Raw genomic sequence first — 21,403 nt, forward strand, 5'->3', positions numbered from 1 at the left:
GCTAAGGTAGGGTTTTTTAGGATAAAAGCCTGACACACACTATGGGGCTCTGGTCTAATGAAAAACATCTCATGCTTCAGTAAGAACAATGAGACAGCATAGGAAAGAGCATAACTATGCTCTTCAGCATAACATGATATTCATGCTGATTTAGGACACCAAGTTTTGACAGCACACAGGCGACTGGTCTGTAAAGATCTGACTGAAATGAATACAGTCCCTCTATTGACACTAGGTGAGGACACCAGGCAAACACACCTTAAAGACACAGCAGAGCAAAACTTCTCTCGACCAGCGTGTGACACAAGGCCTTCAATTTAGCAGTGCCTCAGGAAACTTAACTCGCTTGTGGATTTCCGTATGGCTACAAAACTTCCATTCCTGAAACTTCAGCCTAGTACAGCAACCAGGCTTCTTTTCCCAATAAGGCTTTATAAGTTCTTGCTGTGACAGTTTCCAAAATATGTCCCTGTTGTGGACTCCAGCATGGCCACTCAAGGTCAGGATGACACATATCACTTAGTAACACCAACAGCAGTAGGAGTCAATTGCTCCCTGTCCACCATGAGGTGGAACTCAGGCAGACACCATCAACCACCACAACAACTGGCTTCCCCTTACCCTAGAGGCCAGTTCATGCCCACCTTCTAATCCCAGTTCTGTTATGGGTTACTCTTGACAAAGATCAATGCACAGTCATAAGTCTGCTCATGAGGCAGTCCTAAAGTCCAAGGGGACATGGGAATCTGAAGTAATAATTTTTGAGTTTAGATACACTTAGCCAAGTCACTGCCCTGGTAGGCCTCCTACGTACACTAATGAACTTTTTGCAACTGATTCATTTTTCATCCTTTCAGCAGCAGCTGTTCCCTCTGAGTCAGCCTATCCAAAATGTACTGATTTGGAAGTTTGGCCAAAGCTGATCTAGTAAAGGCTTATGCACAGGAGAGCGCTGTGCACTAAATATTGTTCCACCTTCATCTGTGTGGAAATCAAAGGGGGAAGCTCAGAGCCCTGGGTTACTGAAGTTTTCCCATGCAATTTATCTACTGACAGATTTGCTAGGGAAAGGTGGGTAAGGACAGTGATCCTGAAACTCCAATCTGATATATCAACACACAGAGGAGAGCACTTTTTCATTCTGCCATGCTATTTCTCTTCTGGCTCTTGGCTCTGCTCAGGACCACTGAACATAACAGAATCTAATATCTGGGCAGATGTGTTTATCCTTTAAGAATGACTCATCTGTATCACGGGACTTGTCAAAACAAGCACTCAGATAATTTACCACTGACTGGGCAGAACTGCAAAGACTTATTATCCTTGTCTCACTGGAAAGCCTCTCTTGAGCACAGTCATATTTTCAGTCTAGATGTGGTTAGTTTAGCTGTAAGTATTAAGTCATCTTTCCTACCAGCTTTAGAGAAGCTCAGCATGACAAACAACTTCACTACAGAGTCCATCACGATAGAGAAAAGAAAAACCCCAGACCCACCTGAACACTCCTCAAGTCATCCCGCTCCAAGTGGGAGGCATGTCAGACGGCACAGTAACAGAAGTACTGCACGTGGCAAACGTACCTTTCCCAGGGACCCCAGTGCTACAGACTCCCACTTAGGCAAGATCAGTCAGTCTGAGCTTCACTTTCTTGAACAGACAGCTGATACAGACCCAATCCAAACTCAAATAAATTCAAAAGCTCTATGACAGAGTGAAGCTGAAGAACTCATCTTCAAAGAAAAGTAAGAAGTTTCTTGTACTGAGACAAGCTAGCTGTGACACACCTCTCTAAGTTGCCTAACACTTGAACGGTGTTGGAGCAATTTAAGAGCTAGGGAGGTGATAGTAGGAAAGGTGGTGTCAGACCCTGTATAACCTGCACTGAAACTTAACACCCACTCAGCAAGTAATCTCTATTTACTGGCAATACAAATAATTAAAGAGTATTTTTTGGCAAGAAGGGAGGAAATACAGCAAAGCTACTAGTAAGCTTGCTTTGTGACTGAAGCATGACTAGCAAGAGGCATCAAGGTCTGGTAGGATGCTGCTGCTACTTTGATTTACCAGTCACAGAAGACATGATCAGCTCTGGCAGAACAGGCAAAGTCCCACACATTCCACCAACTCAGAGTCTGTTTGGGATCAAATGATACACAGTAAGAAAATAGCAACTTAGTATTATGCATGCAAATGCAGTGTATAGAAAATTCAGATTATCAGCCACCTTCTTTGAGAAGACTGTCTTGCTATTCAGATGTACCTAATTCAAAGTGTTTGTTTTTTCATCTCTGTTTTTCCAGTGCCTACCAACATCTCTAAGCAAATCAATGGATATGAAATGGCAATTGCCAAAAGCATTCCTAGCAGCAAATGTGAATTCTTCCTTTCTGTCCTTGTAGCTTCTCATCCCAAAAACCCACAGGGTAAACACAGCTGAACTGAAACAAGCCAGGATCGGGAAACTGTTCAAAAAAGAAGCTCCTTCCACAGCTGGCAAGAACAGTGTTCAGAGAAGATGCATAAAAGGAGTTCTCACCCTTTGAAATACTATTTGTCCTTTGACACTTTAACTATAACCACTGAATCAAAGCACAGTCATGGCAAAATATCCAGCTGAAAACACATGTAATAATCATAATAATAATAATAAAGTCAGAAGTAGCAATTGCCAAGACAGAACTCATTTGTAGCCCTTGATGCCTGATAAAACCATAGGAAAATTTTAAATACTATTATGTACATTTGACATCAGAAGAAATTATAAAGCATACAACCCCAAACCCTGCAGTGTAACCATTTTCAAAAACAAAATTTTCAGGAAAGAAATCAGGACTCCTCAAGGACTACTAAACTTCAATCTCTTTTCTCAGTAATTCACTGCTTTTAAGCAGTAAGAAATACAAGACTACATATTCTTTGCTTCTTGTTTATATTCCCTTGGAACCTAGAGATGTTCTTTGTTCTGTAACAACTAAAAAGCCAAGTTAAAGCCACAAAACAAAACAAAGATTCTCCCTATGCTTTATTATAGGTTTGCTTTTCATAGGAAGGTTTGGGTTGAAAGGGACCCTGAAGATCACCTAGTTCCAAACCCCCTGTGATGGGCAGGGACACTTTCCACTAGATCTTACAGTGCTACCCTCTCTTCTTCTGCTTCTTGCATGCCAGCTGTTTTTTTTTAATATTATTTGTGACATTTCATTAAGTTTCCTTTATTGTTCTGAGGCACTTATTTGCTCAGCATTCTCAAGTGGCTTCCTTCAGCTACATCTTATCTATACAGCATCATTAGTCCTGTCAGAGCAGTTCTTGCTAAAGCAGCAGTATTTCTCAGAGCAATGTACATTTCACAGGATAGCAACAGTGTGAAAATGCTTAATTGAATTTTGGTTCCATAAAGCACCAAGAATCACACCTCAGTGACCACATTTTACCTGGACCATTCTTGACTTCAACAGGCCAAGTCTGACAGATACTATTATAATTTCCTGCCAGCCAGACCTTGAGGTCTAGGACAGTACCTTATTGAAAAGGAGAGACTGTTGCAGGCCAGGTTCCTCCAGACAATTCAGCTGATTTTCAGATGCTGTTCCAAACCCTGTTTCCCTGACTACCACAAGAACCAAAATAACATGAGACCATTTTGTTTGTTGTCCTATGCAATTCCAGACAGCATTTACAGCATCAAGTAGGAGATATTCCAAGTCCCTCCTGAGCTTCTTACAATTTTTTTCTCCTCCTTTCTCAAATCTTACTGCTAGTCCTCACAGCCATCTTCCACCAAACACGAGTACATTTCTGCTCAGCTCCCAGCATTCCCTCACATCAGACAATAGTTTAAACTCCTGTTCTAAATACCTAGCTCCATAAAAGAGATTGTGTGGTATCTGGGGTTTGCAAGGTGTATTTTATTTTTCTTTGGGCTGGGTATTTTAAGTTGTATGGGGTTTTTTAAGCATTTAACTGTGAGGAGAGTTTTGCCACATTTCAGCAATGTTTAATGTAATTACTACATCTACTATGCTAGTAGATAATAATAGTATCCACTACATTGCTACTTGCTCGTTTTTATTTAAATTTTTAAATCCAGCAGGACAATATTTCAAACTTGATTTCAAGAGCTGCAAAACCATCTTATCACAGAGAGACCTATCAGAATGAAATCCTGATTTTATGCTGCAAGATGTCATTATAATAGCTTAATTCTGTGATCCTCTGAAAAAGATGACGAGGTGGGAGAGCCAGATTACTCAAAAAAACTCACAAAATAATTACTTAAAGGACTTATTTATTTATAGGTTCATGATTCCCTAGAGCAAAATCTGTTCCACTACCTAGGTCAACACAGACACTGATTTAGCAGACAGATTTCACAACCACCACCTGACTCAGGCATTGGAAGGGAAACAGTAAGCAAAAGCAACCAAGACAGTGGGAGAAGTTACAGCCTGTCAGCTAAAAACAGCATAATCTTTCCCAAATCATGCAAGAACAAAGCAGTTTCAAGTTCCTACACAGAAAAGAAAAGCCTACTTCAGATGCTTCCCAGGGAAGAATGCAGTAGAGGAAGCTGCTGCAGCATGCCTGAGTGCCACAGGAAGTGCTCTGCTGAGCACAAAAGAGAAAAATTCATGAGCGCTCCCAGCTTCCTCAGAGCTGGGGCCAGAGCTCAGGGGAATGCTGAGAACACCCTGGGGATTCCTCACCCTTCCACAGCTGGACCCAGATCTGCCTCCCACATCATCACATGAACATACATGGTAGGAAGCAAGTATCCAAATCCCAGCTCTTCCTCAGTATCAGTGCTCCCATCTAGTACTGCCTGAACCTAGCAAAAAAACCCCAAACCCACCAAGGGGAGGGCAGAGGTTATGCGCACTCGCTCCAGAACCAGTCGCTGAACCTGCCTTACACCTTCCCAGTCCTCACCAGGCTTCTGCCAATCAGTCTTGACATCTGACACGTACAGGCACGGGCACTGACTCAGCAAGCCCCACTTCTGTGAGGATGCAGCTCACAAGCACATCATCTCACACTTTCAAGAAAACCACAAGATCTCTCCACACATAAGGCAACCCATATCCTCATGCATTTTCCCAGGTCACTTTTCCAGGGAGCGAAGAAAGCGCTTCCTGCACAGGACTGCCCAAAGAGAGGGCTCAACTCAGGCTCAGCTAGTTCTGAGGCACCAGCCACCCACACGAGGCTGGCAGACAAGGCACAGGGCCTTCAGAAAGGAAGCTGAAGTTTAGGCCAGACATGCAGGCCACTGACTTCAGACCACTTTCAGTCACCAGGTCTACATCTGAACAGCTTCCATGCTAATTCAATTCCTGGACTGAGAAGTCTTTCTTCCTCATTTAAATATTCACTAGTTAATGCAGTTTTTCTTTCTTCCCATAGCAGATGTTATAATTTCTCTCATCACATCTTCTGGACTGTAATTCAGTCGAGAGGCAATAAACCACCAAGAGTTATGGCCAGATGAAGTTCACCAGCAGACAAAAATGAAGACCCCAAACACAGTGAAAAAAAACAGGGCACAGACAGCATCCCTAAAACAACTCTTTCTGAGGTGTAGAACATCTGTGCCAGGCTACTCTCTAATGTCTCTGCAGCTGCTCAGAGTAGAGCTCACTCTATCAGAGTGTTTGGCAAAAATGCCCAGACAGTGCTGACAGGTTTCTTGGTAGTGGAGTGGAAGCTTCCCATGCAAATTTGAGATCCATTTATTATAAGGTTCAACCACTTCACAATTAGTAAAAGTTTCTCACACAAAGGAAATGGAAGATTTGAAGAAATCATGCTAAAAATAGCAAAGCTGCTGCCCCCCAGAGAGAGACACACTTGGGAACTCTCCCGACTGTGTATGCAGACTCCTTGAGAATGCTTAAATAACGTGCCTGGGAACTAGTGGGAAAAACAGCATGAAGGGAAGTTATTTGATGCTGATAAATGAACATCCAGAGTGTAAAATACAGCTCCAGAGAAAAAACAGGAGTCCATTTACTAAATCAATCAGTTACTGTTCTGTAACTGATTTCTTTTTCATAGCAATATAGAAAATTTCACAGAACAGCACATGCATTTAATCAGGAAGAACAGGTATTACACGGAAACAACGTATACAGCAATCTGAGAGCTCTGAACCCAAATCTGAGCACTTGGGCCAAGTTTGCTAGGAACACATGGGATCTTGAACACTTACCATCTAGGAAGCCTAACAGACCAGCAGCAGGTATTACAAAGTCATTCTGATACTAAGGACAGGACTCCTTTACCCAGACCTTTCCTGGGTTTGTTCATCTGTTTTCCTATCTCATCTGTATGACTGGGGGAAATGACATTTGAAGTTTTCAGGGGAAGGAAATAAGACAAATCCCACTTCTTAGTAGTAAGGTAACAGGCACTGCAGAACTGTGTTCAGCAGGCAGCAGGGAGTTACCAGGACAAATGGTATTGAAAAAATGCTACAGACCCTTCTTTCAAACTTCTCGTAATTTTCTGTTCTTCCAATCTCCTCCATCTCTATACAATTTGCTCAGCACACAGGAATTACTGTTTCTTACCCTATAGATCCCACAGACACTGTCAGAACTTTCTTCCTCTTGTCAATTATAGCCAAAGACTGTCTAAAGACTGTTGTGCTCAATTACACAGCATTCACATCATGTTAGACAGCCTGCAGCACCATCCTTTATTCTGCCCCTTGTCCACCCCTGCCTTTTCTGTTAACTTCTTAGAAAAGACTACTTTAGGCACACTTAGTATTGAGGATGCTACTCACAAAACCAGCTACATTCTGGCAGCTGACATGGAGAGCAGATGACAATGTTCCTAATAGACAACTTGGCCTCTGTTGAAAGTAGCTCAAGTTTGGGAAAGAAGGGAGAAGTGTTAAGAGCACCTACTTCCCAAATGGACTTCCTCATAAATAATCTGTATCTTTCATCAGGGTATAAATTAAATACTTAATAGTCCTATTTAACCTTAAGAATTCTTGTGTCCTCCCAAATCACTGCTTACTGATTGGAACACCCAGCTGGAGTTTGACAACACATCCTCCAGCTAATACCACTTTCTTCTGTGCATGCACACAAGAGCCTACTAAAATCTTAAGAGGGATATATTAGTACCAATGCAGGAGTGCCCTTTTCCAAAACCTCTGGATTACATAGATCTTTTTATCTAGGATCCAGGCATTTCCAAATCACTGTTTCTAAAATACACGTTCAAGAATTAGCACTGTCAAGATATATATTTTCATTCTCTCAGTCACCCAGCAACAAACCTCAAAATAGGTTCTCAGTTCTTAACCTAATGCTGCAATTGTGTAAAAGCTATTTTGTGGCTAAACACCATTATACTGTGTGAACTCCCACCAGAAGTCAAAATTATTTCCCAAGAAACAGAAAGAGTATTTAATGTCTGGAAAACTAGAGTGTTTCTCAAAAGATAGACAGACTTCTCTTCTTGATGCCTTTTTATTTGGTATTTTGCCTGAGAACAAAGAAAGCAGAAGTCTCCCAGGCACTGGGAGAAGTCCTGGATTATGACACTGGACCTTTTTCTCTCCCATTTTTCCTCCCAGTCTATATGCCTTTGTCAGAAAGTAAGGTAGAGATGTCTGCTTATATCAAATGCCACATTCTACTTTCATAGCCCTGCCCCCACAAGCATCCAAACTTAAAACCTTAAACACAAATCACAGCAACCTAGTTATTGCACATCAAAGCTGTCACTGTCACTCATTCTCAAGGGAAAAGACACAACCAGACAGTTGACATTCACTCTTTAGCTCACAGCGTAAACAGAAACCAAATCAGAGTATCTCTTCTGCTGCTCTGGTAAGGCATTGATCCCACACTACCCTGCAACAACCACACTACCAGGTCTAGACTCCAACTGCACCTGTTTTCCTCTTAATAGCTGTGCATTTTACTGGTGTTTTTAAACTCCTCATCACAATGGAAGTCACAGCAATGTGTAGAACACACTCCAACAAGAGCATTTCTCTGTTACAGAGGCAGTTTGTGACCACATACCCTCTTATTCAAGGGCACATACCTCTGCCAATTACTGAAATTGCTTGCACTGAAAAGCAAAGAAACATTCAAAGCTTTATTTTAACACAATTAGAGCAGTTTGAAAGCAAGAAGCTGTCATCATGTGGCAGGCAAAACTACATGGGCTAATGTTATGTGTTCCAAAGACCACTGCTTGGAAACTTCTAATCCTAGCACATGTCAGTATGTGTGCTAGACATCCTAATGTCTAGCACACATACTGACAACAGATTTCCAGTCTAGACTCTGCAAAAAGCTCCCAGAAAAGTAGTTTTTTCCATAACAGTCCATTCTGACAGGAGGTCATGTGGCTGCAGATAGAAAATTTAGACATAACAAGTGACTTGCTCTCCTCAGTAAAAATGGTCAAAAGCAGGGTTCATGGCAATGGGAACATAACATGGCAACCCCCTTGAGCAACAAGACCATAGTGAGTTTCTGCCTAGAGGTGCAAAATGCCTGCACAGGGCCATAGTGCAGTAAAGGAGATCTCCAGGGCTGCAGTGGCTGAGAGGAACAGCAAGGATGGTTTTGCAAGAGGTGCAGATGGTATTGTCTGGGGACACAGACACCAAGAAGAAAAGGCATACGGTACTACACTGCCTTCCTGAAACAACTCAGAACAGACTGCCATCACTGCAAATTGGTTAAGGAAATGGATTTAAGCCTTCTTTCAAATGCTTTCTCAGTCTGCTTATGGTCAAAGCAACCTTTGGAGAAAGCCAGCTTCAGTGTGCGTTCATGGATTACCAAATGCTACTTAGTTGCTCTGTTCGAGTAATCTCATGTTACCCAGTTGTCATGGGAATTTTGCAGCTCTCCTTCAGTAATATACTGCCTACAAACTTAAGCAGCAGAATACTAAATCACTCTTTCAGATTGTTAAACGCACTGAGCAAAATTTTCAGCAGCGTTTGCATGATTTGAGACATCCCCTCCCAAGCGATTACCAGTGGGACACAAGCACGCTGGAAAATTTCATTTGATGGTAATATACCTGACATCAGAGCCGTCCTACCAGGTATCTTCACAATTAAAAGAAGATGCACTACTGTTTTTCTTTGCTATTTACTTGCTTAGCTGCTATATCACCTTATAAAGACCTGTTCAAGCTGACAAAAGAACAAACAATTTAGTGGAATCTAAACTATACCATCAAGAAGTGAGAAATTTCTGACACATGTTTTATTTATTGTACTAAGACCCTTTCCTGGCAATGTTCCCCATCTCCTTTCTCCCACCTTATGCACTCTTGCTGCTTGCTACACGGAATCACACTACTTTGTATAGCCATTTCCTTTCCATATTTGTTTCTATATTTTTGCTGACAGGAATAAAAGAAAGAACAACTTTATTATTATAAGGATCTATTTAAAAATCAGTATCTCACTTGCTTGCCTGCATTTAGAATTGCATCATATATTGCCCTGGTTTCTCCCTCTCAATACATCAGAGGCAAATTAATTCAGTTCTCAACATAGACACAAAGCACTTGCAATGAGGGATATAGTGGTTAAGGTCTCATGTCTTCAATTATTTTTACTGAATTGCCTCTTCTATTAAAATTTGCAGTCTTGTAAGAAGTACATTTGAAAAAAGCCACAAGTTTGCTACTAGCTATTTCCAAGTAATTAAATTCATTAATCCAAACAGGGAGCAAGGGAAATAAAACTACTTTCTCCTTCATGCTTTTTCCCTTCCTCTTACTCTATAATAATTATAAACGGTCTTAACTCACAAAATATTATGACCAGTTCTTATTCATTTGGGTTTTTACAGTCCTTATCTTTCTTTTGCAAGCCTTTAAACAGTAATTGCCCTGAAACAGAAAAGAGGGTTTTCCACACAGTAAATCTCAAACTTCATCAGCCTCTCAGAAACAAGGCTGTTTGTTGCTTCTTGCATTCTTTAGTTCTTTGGTTTTTAGTTCACAATATTCAGATTTACAGTTTTCCTTTTTCTGCAGCCTGCTTCCACCACAATACAGAATATTTAATTTCTAGTATCACTGCCAGAAAAGGAGTTTTGAAAAGAGGATGCAGAAGCTCACACATGCCAAGACCAGACACACGTAGGTGCACAGGAGGTAAGCTGAACTGTAAATCCAAAAACCTGTACCACTAGAGCTGGTGGCACAGCCACTCAGTGACTAACTTCCCAAGGAGCCAGCTGCTCCCTTGCACAGCTGTGTGTGCTGCTGCATCTGCGGAAACAGGAAAAAGGAGAGGACAGGACAGAACAACCACAGCTTTCTGTCCAGCACAGGGTACCCAGAAGCTCCCCCTTTCCTCTGTGCAGGTTCAATTGAACACCTAATGGTTAAGAAACTCCATCCTTGCTGAAGTTTATAGAGAGAAGTGGCTTCCACGGAAATACACAGATTAGAACGTGCCTGGAGATGGGCAGAGCTCGAAATACACTGAATAAGCACGCACATATTGTCAGCAGCCACCACACTACTGGGAGGCCTTCCACAGTTCCTGTTTCCACACAGATAAGTAAAATGCCTCCTTTTCTCAGCACACCAAATACCCTGTGCTGTGTTTACAGAGGAAACTACTCCTGCTCCTTCCTGGTTCCCAGAAGAACAGCTTATCTCTGGCTCAGGCGTGCCATGTCCCTCAGGAAGAGCCACAGCTGTGCAGGAGCCATGAGTCATCGGAGCAGGCCCCGCTCCCGGGCGCCCAGAGCAAGGGACACCCACAACACCTCAGCACTGCTTTGCAGAGCCACTTGCTGATCTCCATCCTGGGTGAACATGCAAGACAAGGCCTTGTGGACACACACAAAGATTAAGGCCTGTCAGCACTTCAGCCTCCATTATTAACAATGCCTCCTCAATAGACACCTTTCCCTGCCTATTCAACAGCGTAATACACACAGCACTGGCAGTACTGCTCCAGACAAAGCTCCAGGCAACCACCAGCATTTCCTGCTGCATGCCCTCCAAGCCTGCTCAGTCAGGGGAAGGGTTTCTGCTTTGGATACTGAGGGCCAGCTAATAATTTTAGGGCTCATGCATTTGGAGAGGTTGTACAAAGTAGTCCTGCCTCACTCTGGCAGGCAAAGAAGGCAATTCCCTTTGTTCTGCTCCCCAGGGACTGTCAATAATCTGTCTGGCCCCACCTGCCATTTCTACAGCTAATGGAACTGGAGAGGAAGTAGCAACCACATGGATTTTCCACCAGAGTCCAGCATTTTTAGAGCCTTAATGGAAGTTTCCAGCACAACTAACATCACAAAGGGTAAGTGAACTTAGTGAAAAACAATCAACTGAATATTGATCAGAGGTGAGGGTAATGTAACAGAATTGTAAGAGTCAGGAGCTAAGTTTCACAAAATAATTTTTGTTGCTAAACAAGACCTTATAAAAATACAATCACTTCCCAAGGAATCACCCTGAAATCCTGAGCCTGGGCAGAGAAAGGATTTTTTCATGACACAAGATGAGTGGAAGGCCGACAATGAATAGGATGCATGTGCTGCCCATTTCCTTTGGCTGAAATACACAAGACAAACTAGTATAATGTAACTTCTTCCTGTAAGCATAACTACAGGATAGTTCTCTAGCACACAGCTATGACCATAACACAGACCCTTTAACTTTTCCATCAGGAATTCAAGCAGTCACTCCAAATCAGTAAGAAAGAATGCTATCAGAAACAACCTTATATCTGCTAACCCACATCTAGGCCAATAAACAACCAGCTTCCTTGCAACAACAACAACCCACTTTCACCATGGCATGTATACCTTCATCAACCCTTCAGGATCTACGGGGAAGGGAGGGGGAAAAATTGACCGAAGTAACCAGAAAGCAGCTTTTCAACTAACAGCCAGAATAGCCTCCTCTCAGAACCTGGGGTTGTGGTAATCCCCTTTTTGAAATGCTAATGTCATTACAACCATAGCACCAGAAGACAAGCACGGGGCCTGAGTGACAGGGCTTCTGCTGCACCCTTACACAGATGATTTAAACTGAGCCTTTTGTAACTCTCCTCCCCAAAGCTCCCTGCTCGGCATCATGCTTGACAGGAGCTGCAGCTGCCATCCGACCCTCCCGAGGAGCAGGGGTGCAAAGATCAAGCTGATGAATTGATGCGTGCGGGCCGGGGTCGCAGCAGCCATGTGCTCTCTGATGCCAGCACAAAGATGGGCTCGGGGAAGACTTGAAACAAGACAAAGCAAAAGGTCCCCGACTGCTCTCTTACTACTGCTAAACAACTGCACAACAGTAAAAATCATTACAGCTGGTCATTAAACTGGGCACGGTGCATACCAGTGTAGGAGGGCATGGCTCAAAGAAACTAATCAGCATAAATCTATCCTTCCACCCGGGGAACCAGCTCAGCCTTGGGAAGAAATCCTTCCCATGGAGAAAGCTACTCCAAAGGGACAGGGAACAGTCAGTCCCAGTTGCTTTTGCTGGGGAAGTTATTTGCTGGGATGAGATTTGAGACCACACCAGGCACCACAAGTTTCATCTTGCTATCACATGATATTTAACAACTGACAGATGGTTACCAGAGGGCTTTCTAGTTTTGTTTTCAATTCAGTTTTCATTACCTCTGATACCAGTCATGGAAAACCAACTTCGAGTGATTATTCTGTTGTAAATACTACAGGATTTACTGCAAAAATGTTTCCTGTAACTTACCATTTCCTACCATCTCCCACTGTATGAAAAAAGAGATCATCACCACAATGCCTGAGAAGTAAATCAAGCTAAGTTTAACATCAAGTGGAATACAGGTAAACTGGAAAAGCAAACTATAGACTGAAACATTTGCCATTCACAAACACTGCTGCATTTATAGCAATTCCCACTTCACCAACGACAGTGGGTGAAGCTACCCTAACCCCACAGTCAAAGCAGGAGATTGTCCTGATCTGCTCTGCACTGCTGTGGCCTCACCTCCAGTCCTGTATACAGTTTTGGGCACCACAATATAAAAAAGCTATTAGAGAGTGTCCAAAGAAGGGCCATGAGGATGGTGAAGGGTGGGGAGGGAAAGTCATGTGAGGAGCAGCTGAGGTCACTTGGTCTGTTCAGCCTGCAGGAGACTGAGGGGAGACCTCATTGTGGTCTTTAGCATCCTCATGAGGGGAAATGGAGGTGCAGGCACCAATCTTTTAACTCTTGTGACCAGTGACAGAACTTAAAAAAAAATTACATGATCTTGTTGTATCAGGGGAGGTTTAGGCTGGATATCAGGAAAACTTTTTTCAAGAGGGTAAATTTTTTTGGGCACTGGAACAGGCTCCTCAGTGAAGTGGTCACAGTACTAAGCCTGAGAGAGTTCAAGAAGCATTTGGACAATACTCTCAGGCCCACGTGTGACTCTTGGGGTGTTCTGTGCAGGGCCAGAAGTTGGACTTCATGTTCCTGATGAATCTCTTCCAACTCAGTGTATCCTATGACTCTATGAAATAATACGTAAGAGCACATCGCCCCACTCTGCTTACGTGTTTTAAGTCTTACCTATAGAGAAGTATCTGCATTTAATGATGAGGCCAACCTCTACTGCCACAGAAAGAAGAAAGGTGACAGACCCCTCTGGAAAGAGAGATGTGTTTGGTTTCATTTGTGCACAGTGCATGCTGGCAAGCAGGTTTGAAACTCTGGATTCAGCAGCAGCTTTTTAGAAATAAACCACAAAAGCTCAGATTCTGCAGGCATCCTCCCTTGGTGCTACTAACAAAAGTCAGGAGAAAAATTTCCTTCATCTGAAACAACTAATTAAGTCAAGAGTTGAGCGGATGGAAACAGACTTAATGATAAGATGCTTTCCTGCTGTCAGAGGATGTAGAACAGACATTAATTTTCATCCTCTCAAATACCTCCATGGCAGCCAATGCAGCCAAGCATAAAATACTCCTGACTTGCCTCAGACAACTGGCCAGAGGTATGCAGTAAAACAGCTATGAATTTGCTCACCTTGGCTGTTGTCAGAGAATGAATCTCTTCATAACACTCCTAGTTAGCAACTTGCACCAATCCCTCTTTGTTTTACTAACAGCAGGAATCAAGGATGCTAAAAGCAGCCCTACCTCTGTCCCAGATGACAGGCTGCAATGTGCCTTTTCCCCCATGCAGTCAATACCACTGCCTGCCCAAGGACTCAATTCATACAAAAGATCAGCTCATGACTGGAAAGACCTGGTTAAAGCGGGACCAGACATGACCAAGGCAATACTGACAGAAAAAATATACAACAAAAAACCAAACAAACCAACCCAAAAAATCCCAACAAAAACAACAAAAAAATCCAGTTTTCTGTAAAGGTGTTCTAGCCCTGAGGAGTTTCCACAGCTGAAGGCACATGTCAAGAGGCAGTCAGTTCTCCAGGGTGTTAAGAGGAGGCAGGGAGGCAGAACTTCGCACAGGAGCTACCCTCTTCCAGCACAGGCCCCCCACACTGCACTTCCAGCGTGTTTGCCCAGCAGAGGCATGGCCTGGTGCCAGCAGACAGCAATCAGGCCACCACTGCACACACCTCCTCTCCCCACAGCACAAGTGCACCAACAGGGCCTGCTCTGTCAGTCTTGTGATCTGCCTCTATGTGTTTCACTACCGCTGCAGTGACTAAAATTTATGAGGGTCCTGTACCAACAGAGAGCTCAGCTCTCCCAGCACTGTACATCTCCCTGCTACTGTTCCAAAAGTGGAGTCCAGCTTACTAAATGCCATGGAGGAAACAGCCACCATCAAAGCACGAACTGTCAACTCGAAGATAACACTTAAATATTTGAGAAGTAAATGCAAATAAAGAGATTCAAAGTGAGAAGGCTCAAAGGTCAACCTTGCTTTGTGCTAATGGCATTAACATTTGCAGCAAGACTAGTTTGCTGGGAAAGGCAAAGAACTGGAGGACTAAAAGAATAAAGTGTAAAAAAACAAACTTGCCACCTTCATGGATTTCACTAAGACTTGCCATTAAAGGCACAGTCATTGCAGCTTGTGATATTCAAATTTCTCAGCTTACATGTGAAAAATTAGTAATTTCCTCATTTGAGAGAAAAGTGACAGCTGAACCCAAACAGGCAAATGATAAACCTTTTACCTTTTCTTAGTATCTCACAACCTAAGTAATTTACACCAAAGAAAGTGTTTACAATGAAACCTGAAGGTCATCCTCCAGGAGCTTTAAAGTGTTACTTTTGCTCAGGAAAGCAAAACCAGGGACAGAAGGGAAGTACTAGCTTTAGGATAATAGAGAACATTACAGATACTTTATACACTTAGCCTGTCCAAAAGAGAAGATGTGCTGCAGCACAAAGCATGGCTCAGCAAAACTCGTACAGTAGAGCTCCTTTTCAAAATGCACACCAGCAGGCCCAAAATTTGAACTACTGGAGACTGGTTACAGAGCAGGGCATCCCTAGGGCTCTGAGTTTCAAAGATAGGTGCTCTGAAGTTACAACAGGAACCGGCAGAAGGAAACTGTTAGAAATACACATTTCTCTCCTCCCACGACAGAGCTATATCAACAGCTGTGAGTTTTGTATGACACACCAGAAGCACATTCCTAAAGGTCTCTGCAGCATCAGCTAAGTCTCTTGGATGTTAAATCTCCCGCATGCTGGTGGTCCAAAATAAAGGCAGCACTAGAAGTTACTTACCCACTCTGACATAATTTCATTCCACACTTACAGTGACATACAAACACCACGCGGAAGGGATCAGCAAGGAGTGTTGACAAGGATCTAGAGTTAGGTAGCTTTAATAGCTTTATCTTCTTCACAAAAAGGGTTCCTCTACAGGGGTGAAGCAGCCAAACAAATGCAGGACAGGGGGAAGAGCAAAGCAGCTTTTAACTAGTAAAGTGAACACAAACTAAGAACAGCAGAACTTTGAGAAAGTCAGATACTACTCTAAACATGGCAGCAACTTCCACTTGAAATTCCTCCCTACATCGTCTTTCACAGAAAACTGCTATATGGTCTTTCACAACTTCTCACCATCCATGATGTTAGAGCACTTACAGACAGGCACAGCCATTGCTCCAGTAACTGGTCTCTTCACCCCGATCTGCTTCTGCCACAGATTTCTGCACTTCAGTCTCTGGAGGGCACATCCACTTTGTATGCTTTAAATTCTTAAACTCTCCATCAGTGTCTCACAAGTCAGTCTTGCTGCCTACAGAAAAGCTTCAAAACCCTGATGCTGTAGAGGCTTCCTCCTGCATTAAGACACTCTTACCTAACCCTTAAAAAATAAACACATATTTTTCTACTAGAGTTCTCCCTCCCAAGGCCATACTATTCTCAACTGTTCTAGTCCACTCGCATAAATGAAACACTACCTTCTTTTAAGATTTGCACTACTTAACCATCAAGCCACTAATTTGCTTTATAAACCACGAGGAACTTTGTCACAACTCCACTTCTGGAAACAGTCACACTTCTGTTTTGCTGTACTCCTGTCCCCCTCCTCTCCTTCCTAGAATTTTATTCTCTACTGATCCTCATTCACATGCAATCTCTTTTACCACCTTCCTACAAATCCCCATTTGCCTTACAACATTGGTAAGAGCACAAAAAAGTTCTCTTTCTGGACAGCTTTATCAGTGTCTAAGAATATGTCTGACACAATTATTTACACACCATGTTGGTCTTTTTCTCAGGACATAAAAAATGGTCTTTCTAGCCAGAAATGCAGCAGCAGCATTCGACTTTCTAATTATTGCATGTGTCAAAGCTTACAAAGCATGTTTCGTTCCTGTCTGTGGGCTGAAAACTCAGGCAACATCCGCCAGAGGTGCTTATCGCACTCTACAGAAAGGCAACGTTTTTCAAGTAAGACATATTTTTCCCTTTACTGATGAAGTAAAATATGTATCTCAAAAGCAGCAGCAATGGTATTTTTTTTGCTTTAGAACAAGAAATATTTTTCCCAATTGAATTAAGATGACTGGCTAGACCTAAAATGCTGAGACCACAGGATTTCAAGATGCTCTTTTGTTACCCTACTGTTCAATGCTTTGGCTTGTGCTCCCACTGAAACGCTTCTTACTATGCCAGGTGGATAAACACACTTATTTTTGCATTCACAGCATTGGACCTATAGAGAAGAAACACAGGAAACATCTCCATCCAGCACCAGCCCTGCCAAAGTACACAAGCAATGTGCACTTTGGAGGAGCATCCCAACAACCTCTTGAGATTAGGCACTCTTCTCAGTACAAGAAATCCAGAAGTTCCCCTCCATATAAAATTCCATAACAAAAGGATCACTGTTCTAGGCTGGGCCAAAAGCTCATTTTATTCTTCAACAGTTTAGCAACAAGCCCACTACAGCCCAATCCACCTAGCACATCCTGTAACTCATCTATACAGCCCCACATCTAAGGAATTACTTCAAATCCCTTTAACAACATCTGAAAGCAGTCCTCAAACTCCAATGCAACACTTTGCAGAAGCAGAGCCTCAGGAATTCCTGTTTGCAGGGGAAGATCAATGTTCCCCAGAGGTTCCAGTTCATTAAAAGGAAAATGTGATTTTATATACAGACCAGCACACACAGATAAGCAGGTATACAACCTCTTGTGACAATACCATAATCCTCTTCCAATTACTTTCACAAAGGTACAAACATTTCTGAGCTTGCTGTTCAAGTGCCTTTGGTACTGTCTTCACTCTGGACTATTGGCAGATTGTTACCAGCAGTGGTTCAGCAGCCCTCATCTAGACACAGATTCCCAGGTTTAGCAGAGCCTTGACAGATATGACCCCAAAAGCTGAAGACTCATCAATCTACAGTTTCCTACCTTGCCCTACCCCTTGTTTCTTCCTCATCACCTATGTCAGCATGCTAAGGTCATACCCACAGCTTTACACACCACACAGCAGCTATTCCAGCAGTATTTGCAGTAACAGCCCAGGCTGAAGTTTGCCACAGTTCCACAGCAAATGTACTTCTTGCTCTGCCATCCCCACTGCAGAATCACTATCAGCTGGCAGCATGAAGTGGTAACTCCTTGTGGTACTTCAGTTAAATGTAAGGGCTGGAGAAGCAATGGCAGACACGGGTTGCACAGATGAAAAACATTACATATATTCTAAAAAACAGTGCCTCAGCTGCTCTGGGAAGGACAGAAAGCAGGAAAGGAACTGGGACAAGGTGATAAACAAGCAAACTTTCTTGTATCCCACTGTCAGGAGTTACCCTGTAATACTAGGGAAAAACCCAAACTCTTCCCAAATGATTGCCTCTGGCCAATAAAAAGGAAAGGACTGAGTGAAAATATGAGGAGACAGAGAAATCTGTATCTTCAGCCTAGCAGGAAGCAGTCCTCAAGGAACACCAGGATGGTGATGACTCAGAACCTGGACTATAGTCCACAACTAGTTTCTCCTGAAGAACAAATGGCACTTAGCACACCTTCTGCTTCCCTTGACAATGAAACACAGTTTCCATCTTTCACATTCTAACCCAACAAGCTAAGATGAATTGGACCAGAAAACTCTTTGAGGTTTTTCCTAAAATGGCTGATTTTCCTGCTAGCAACCACAACCAAGAATTGAAAGCCCCTTATGTGTATGCGATACTGCTTTTCTTGCCAGGAGTAATATTGAGGCATTGAATAAAAAAAAGAGGATTCAGAAGATCCCATCAGCATTTCTCTTAACCCCCACTTTCTGAAGATCAAAATTTGGTAGGTGCCAAAATTCCCTTCCCAAGCCTTTAAATTCTTCTTCATTAATCCATTCCCTGCAGATTTTGTTCCTGTGGTGTTTTTTTTGGAAGTTTTTTTTTTTTTGGTGAGGGTTTTTTTGTTTGTTTGTTGGTTTGGTTTTTTGTTTTTGTTATTTTTCAGTGGAGGGGAAAAGTTCAGACTAAACAAATCCTATTTCAAAGTTTAACAAAAACGTACAGAAAATTTTATTTTATATATTTAGAAGAGATAAATCAAATATGCTTCCAAAGTTGCATGCATCCATAACATTGCATGCATCCATAATGTGGCTACCGGAAAGTAACTGAGCACATGAAATGAAAAGCAGGAGTATCCAATGGAACATATCAAGAATTATGCTGAGATGTTCACTTTTCTTGATTAAAGGAAATAAAATATTTTTTTTACCTCAGCCTGTCACCCTTGTCCTCTCAATACTCTGTCAGCCTCTCAAGACTCTCACAAGCAGTATGTCTCTGCATTTATTGAAATATTTATTCTGATTTGTTGTTTTCTTGAGTCATTTGAAGTTAAATGCTGTAGAAGGCACAAGGATCCCTTCCAAGCACAGTGAAAGATGGGAAGCTGAACTCCATCTCTCAAACTAAGGGCAGCTGTCATTCCCAAATCCAAGGGTCAAAAATGAAAATGGGACATAGAGATGAATCTCAACAAGACAAAAAGTATAATGGGAATCCTAGCTCACAGACACTCATATTAACCAGTAAAATATTGCACTCATTGCTCATAGTACAGCAGTGAACGTAAGTTTACTCACATGCAGGTCCTTTGGATTTGCTTAGCCAACCTAGGACAGACAAAAGGAGAGTTCAGGATTATTATTATGCTATCATGGCTTAAGCCAGCAGTTGGCTAAACATCACAAAGCTTTAATTCATTCTTCAGCCACTAGAACTCGTTAAAATTTAAAAAGTTATGTGGCTTCTTGAGATCCTTACTACTCCCTTCAAGGCATTTACTTAAGTAACACTGCCTGGTTCAGTGTGTGTAGCAGTGTGAATATTATTATCATTATATGAATAGTCTAATTCTGAGCCTACCTGCATCTGCTTCCTAGCCATCTTTCCAGCCTGGCCATTATTCTGCAGCTCCTCACCTCATGCTCTTCCATATTACTCTGTTCTTATTAAGCTCTACAAAGGGACTGGAAAGAGGAATTGCTCCTAAAAATGCTCCCTCTTCTCTCCATGAAGAAAGCCACACTGCTTTGGGCTGACACTGTAATTTCTCCAAATCCACACTTACATGAAGCATACAGGTTAGAATAAAGATCATCTGTTCAAGCATGACACTTTCCACATTTCTGTCTGGCCATCCAGTGCTACAGTGTCCTTGTTTTCAGGGCCATTGAATTCATCCCTAGCTGTATAAACGCCTTCCTTCCAGCTGCGCAATCAGAGACAAAGGAAAGCTCAGCTTCGCAGAGATTCCCAAAGAATAGGAACAAGTCTGGATCTGCTCAATGAGCAGAGTGCGCTCTAACAAGCTGCTCTGTGCAATGCAAACAAATGGCAGCAGTGTCCAAGAGCTTCTGTGCAGAATAACCTTGGCACTGAAAAGACCTTAGAACAGCAAGCAGCAGAGTGGCTGCATTTGTGTCACAGACAACACACAGCAATGAAGTCGTTTCAGTTTATTCAAGCTCAATTTATCACTTTAACGGCAATCCTAAAAATTAAAGAGCTAACTTTATAGCATTTTGCACGTGCAGTCAACAAAAATCAGACCGTGTCTAAATCTAAATGGACTTAGATTCACCAAGCCTGCATTACTATTAATTTTAAAAGGTTCATATTTACACACTCTCCGTTACAGGTATTGATATTTGCTCAATTCGGGATGTTTAATACTTTTACCAACACATTTACTTGCATGTCCCAGGATCAGGTGATGCTATTATCAATAATGAAAGGCCCAGCCTGTTTTGATAGGTTTCTGACAGAGCCAGTCATGAATCCAAGAGAGATTACACATTTGGAACATAAATCATAGGAAGCTTTCAGAGTATTTTACTGACTACATCTTAAAATTTAATGAACAACTTAATCTGATCCACTGTCATTCTTCCAAAAATAGCCTGGCCAGGCAGGAGGACCACTGTGAATGAGATATACATACAAGGCCTTAAAGGACAGAGATGGGAGGGAGTCACAGCAACAAAGAAAAAATGGGGAAGTATTATCTGTGGAAATGCATATAAAAAGGTTGCTACTGCTCTTCTCCAATGCTTTAAAAACTCTCCATCTCAATCTACTAAACATTCTGGCTCTTAGCAACATTCCAGTTGAACCCTCAAAGAAACAGAAAAGACAGATGAAGAACTAAGCCTCAGTACTACTGAGGAGCTTTCCAAGTCTCCTTGCTTGCTCATTCCTTCATTATTTCCCACAACTAATCTTGGAGAACTTGCCAGACAAGGAAAAATGCTGAAACAGTGATAAAGCTCAAAAAATATTCCTGAGCAGCACTCAAGTTTCCATAAATCCTCCTCTTCTGACACAGCTTCACTGCTTGCCTATTACCAAACACTGCATTTGTTTTGTCTTAAAATATGTGCAGTGGTTATTTTCATATTTATGCATATCTTCCCATGAAAAGGGAACAGTTTCCCCAAATTCTGCAGTATATTTAGTGACT

General features: G+C 42.2%; 1 protein-coding gene across 10 annotated transcripts in view; it reads right to left on the minus strand.

The window, feature by feature from the left end:
• The window catches only part of SUSD6 (sushi domain containing 6), a 91,343-nt gene that overhangs the window by 23,348 nt on the left and 46,592 nt on the right, over positions 1-21,403 (minus strand). For 8 of the 10 annotated variants that reach the window (XM_030239811.2, XM_030239810.2, XM_050974646.1 and 5 more), the window contains one exon: positions 19,524-19,553. The exons of 1 other annotated variant lie outside the window; for it this stretch is intronic. In XM_030239811.2, the coding sequence (XP_030095671.1) occupies positions 19,524-19,553 (30 nt within the window). Of the gene's footprint in view, positions 1-2,064; positions 2,119-19,523; positions 19,554-21,403 lie in introns of those variants that run through there. One more of the 10 variants, XM_050974651.1, reaches the window with a different exon arrangement.

Source organism: Serinus canaria, chromosome 5 (assembly GCF_022539315.1).
Source record: "Serinus canaria isolate serCan28SL12 chromosome 5, serCan2020, whole genome shotgun sequence".
NCBI classification, from domain to species: Eukaryota; Metazoa; Chordata; class Aves; order Passeriformes; family Fringillidae; genus Serinus; species Serinus canaria.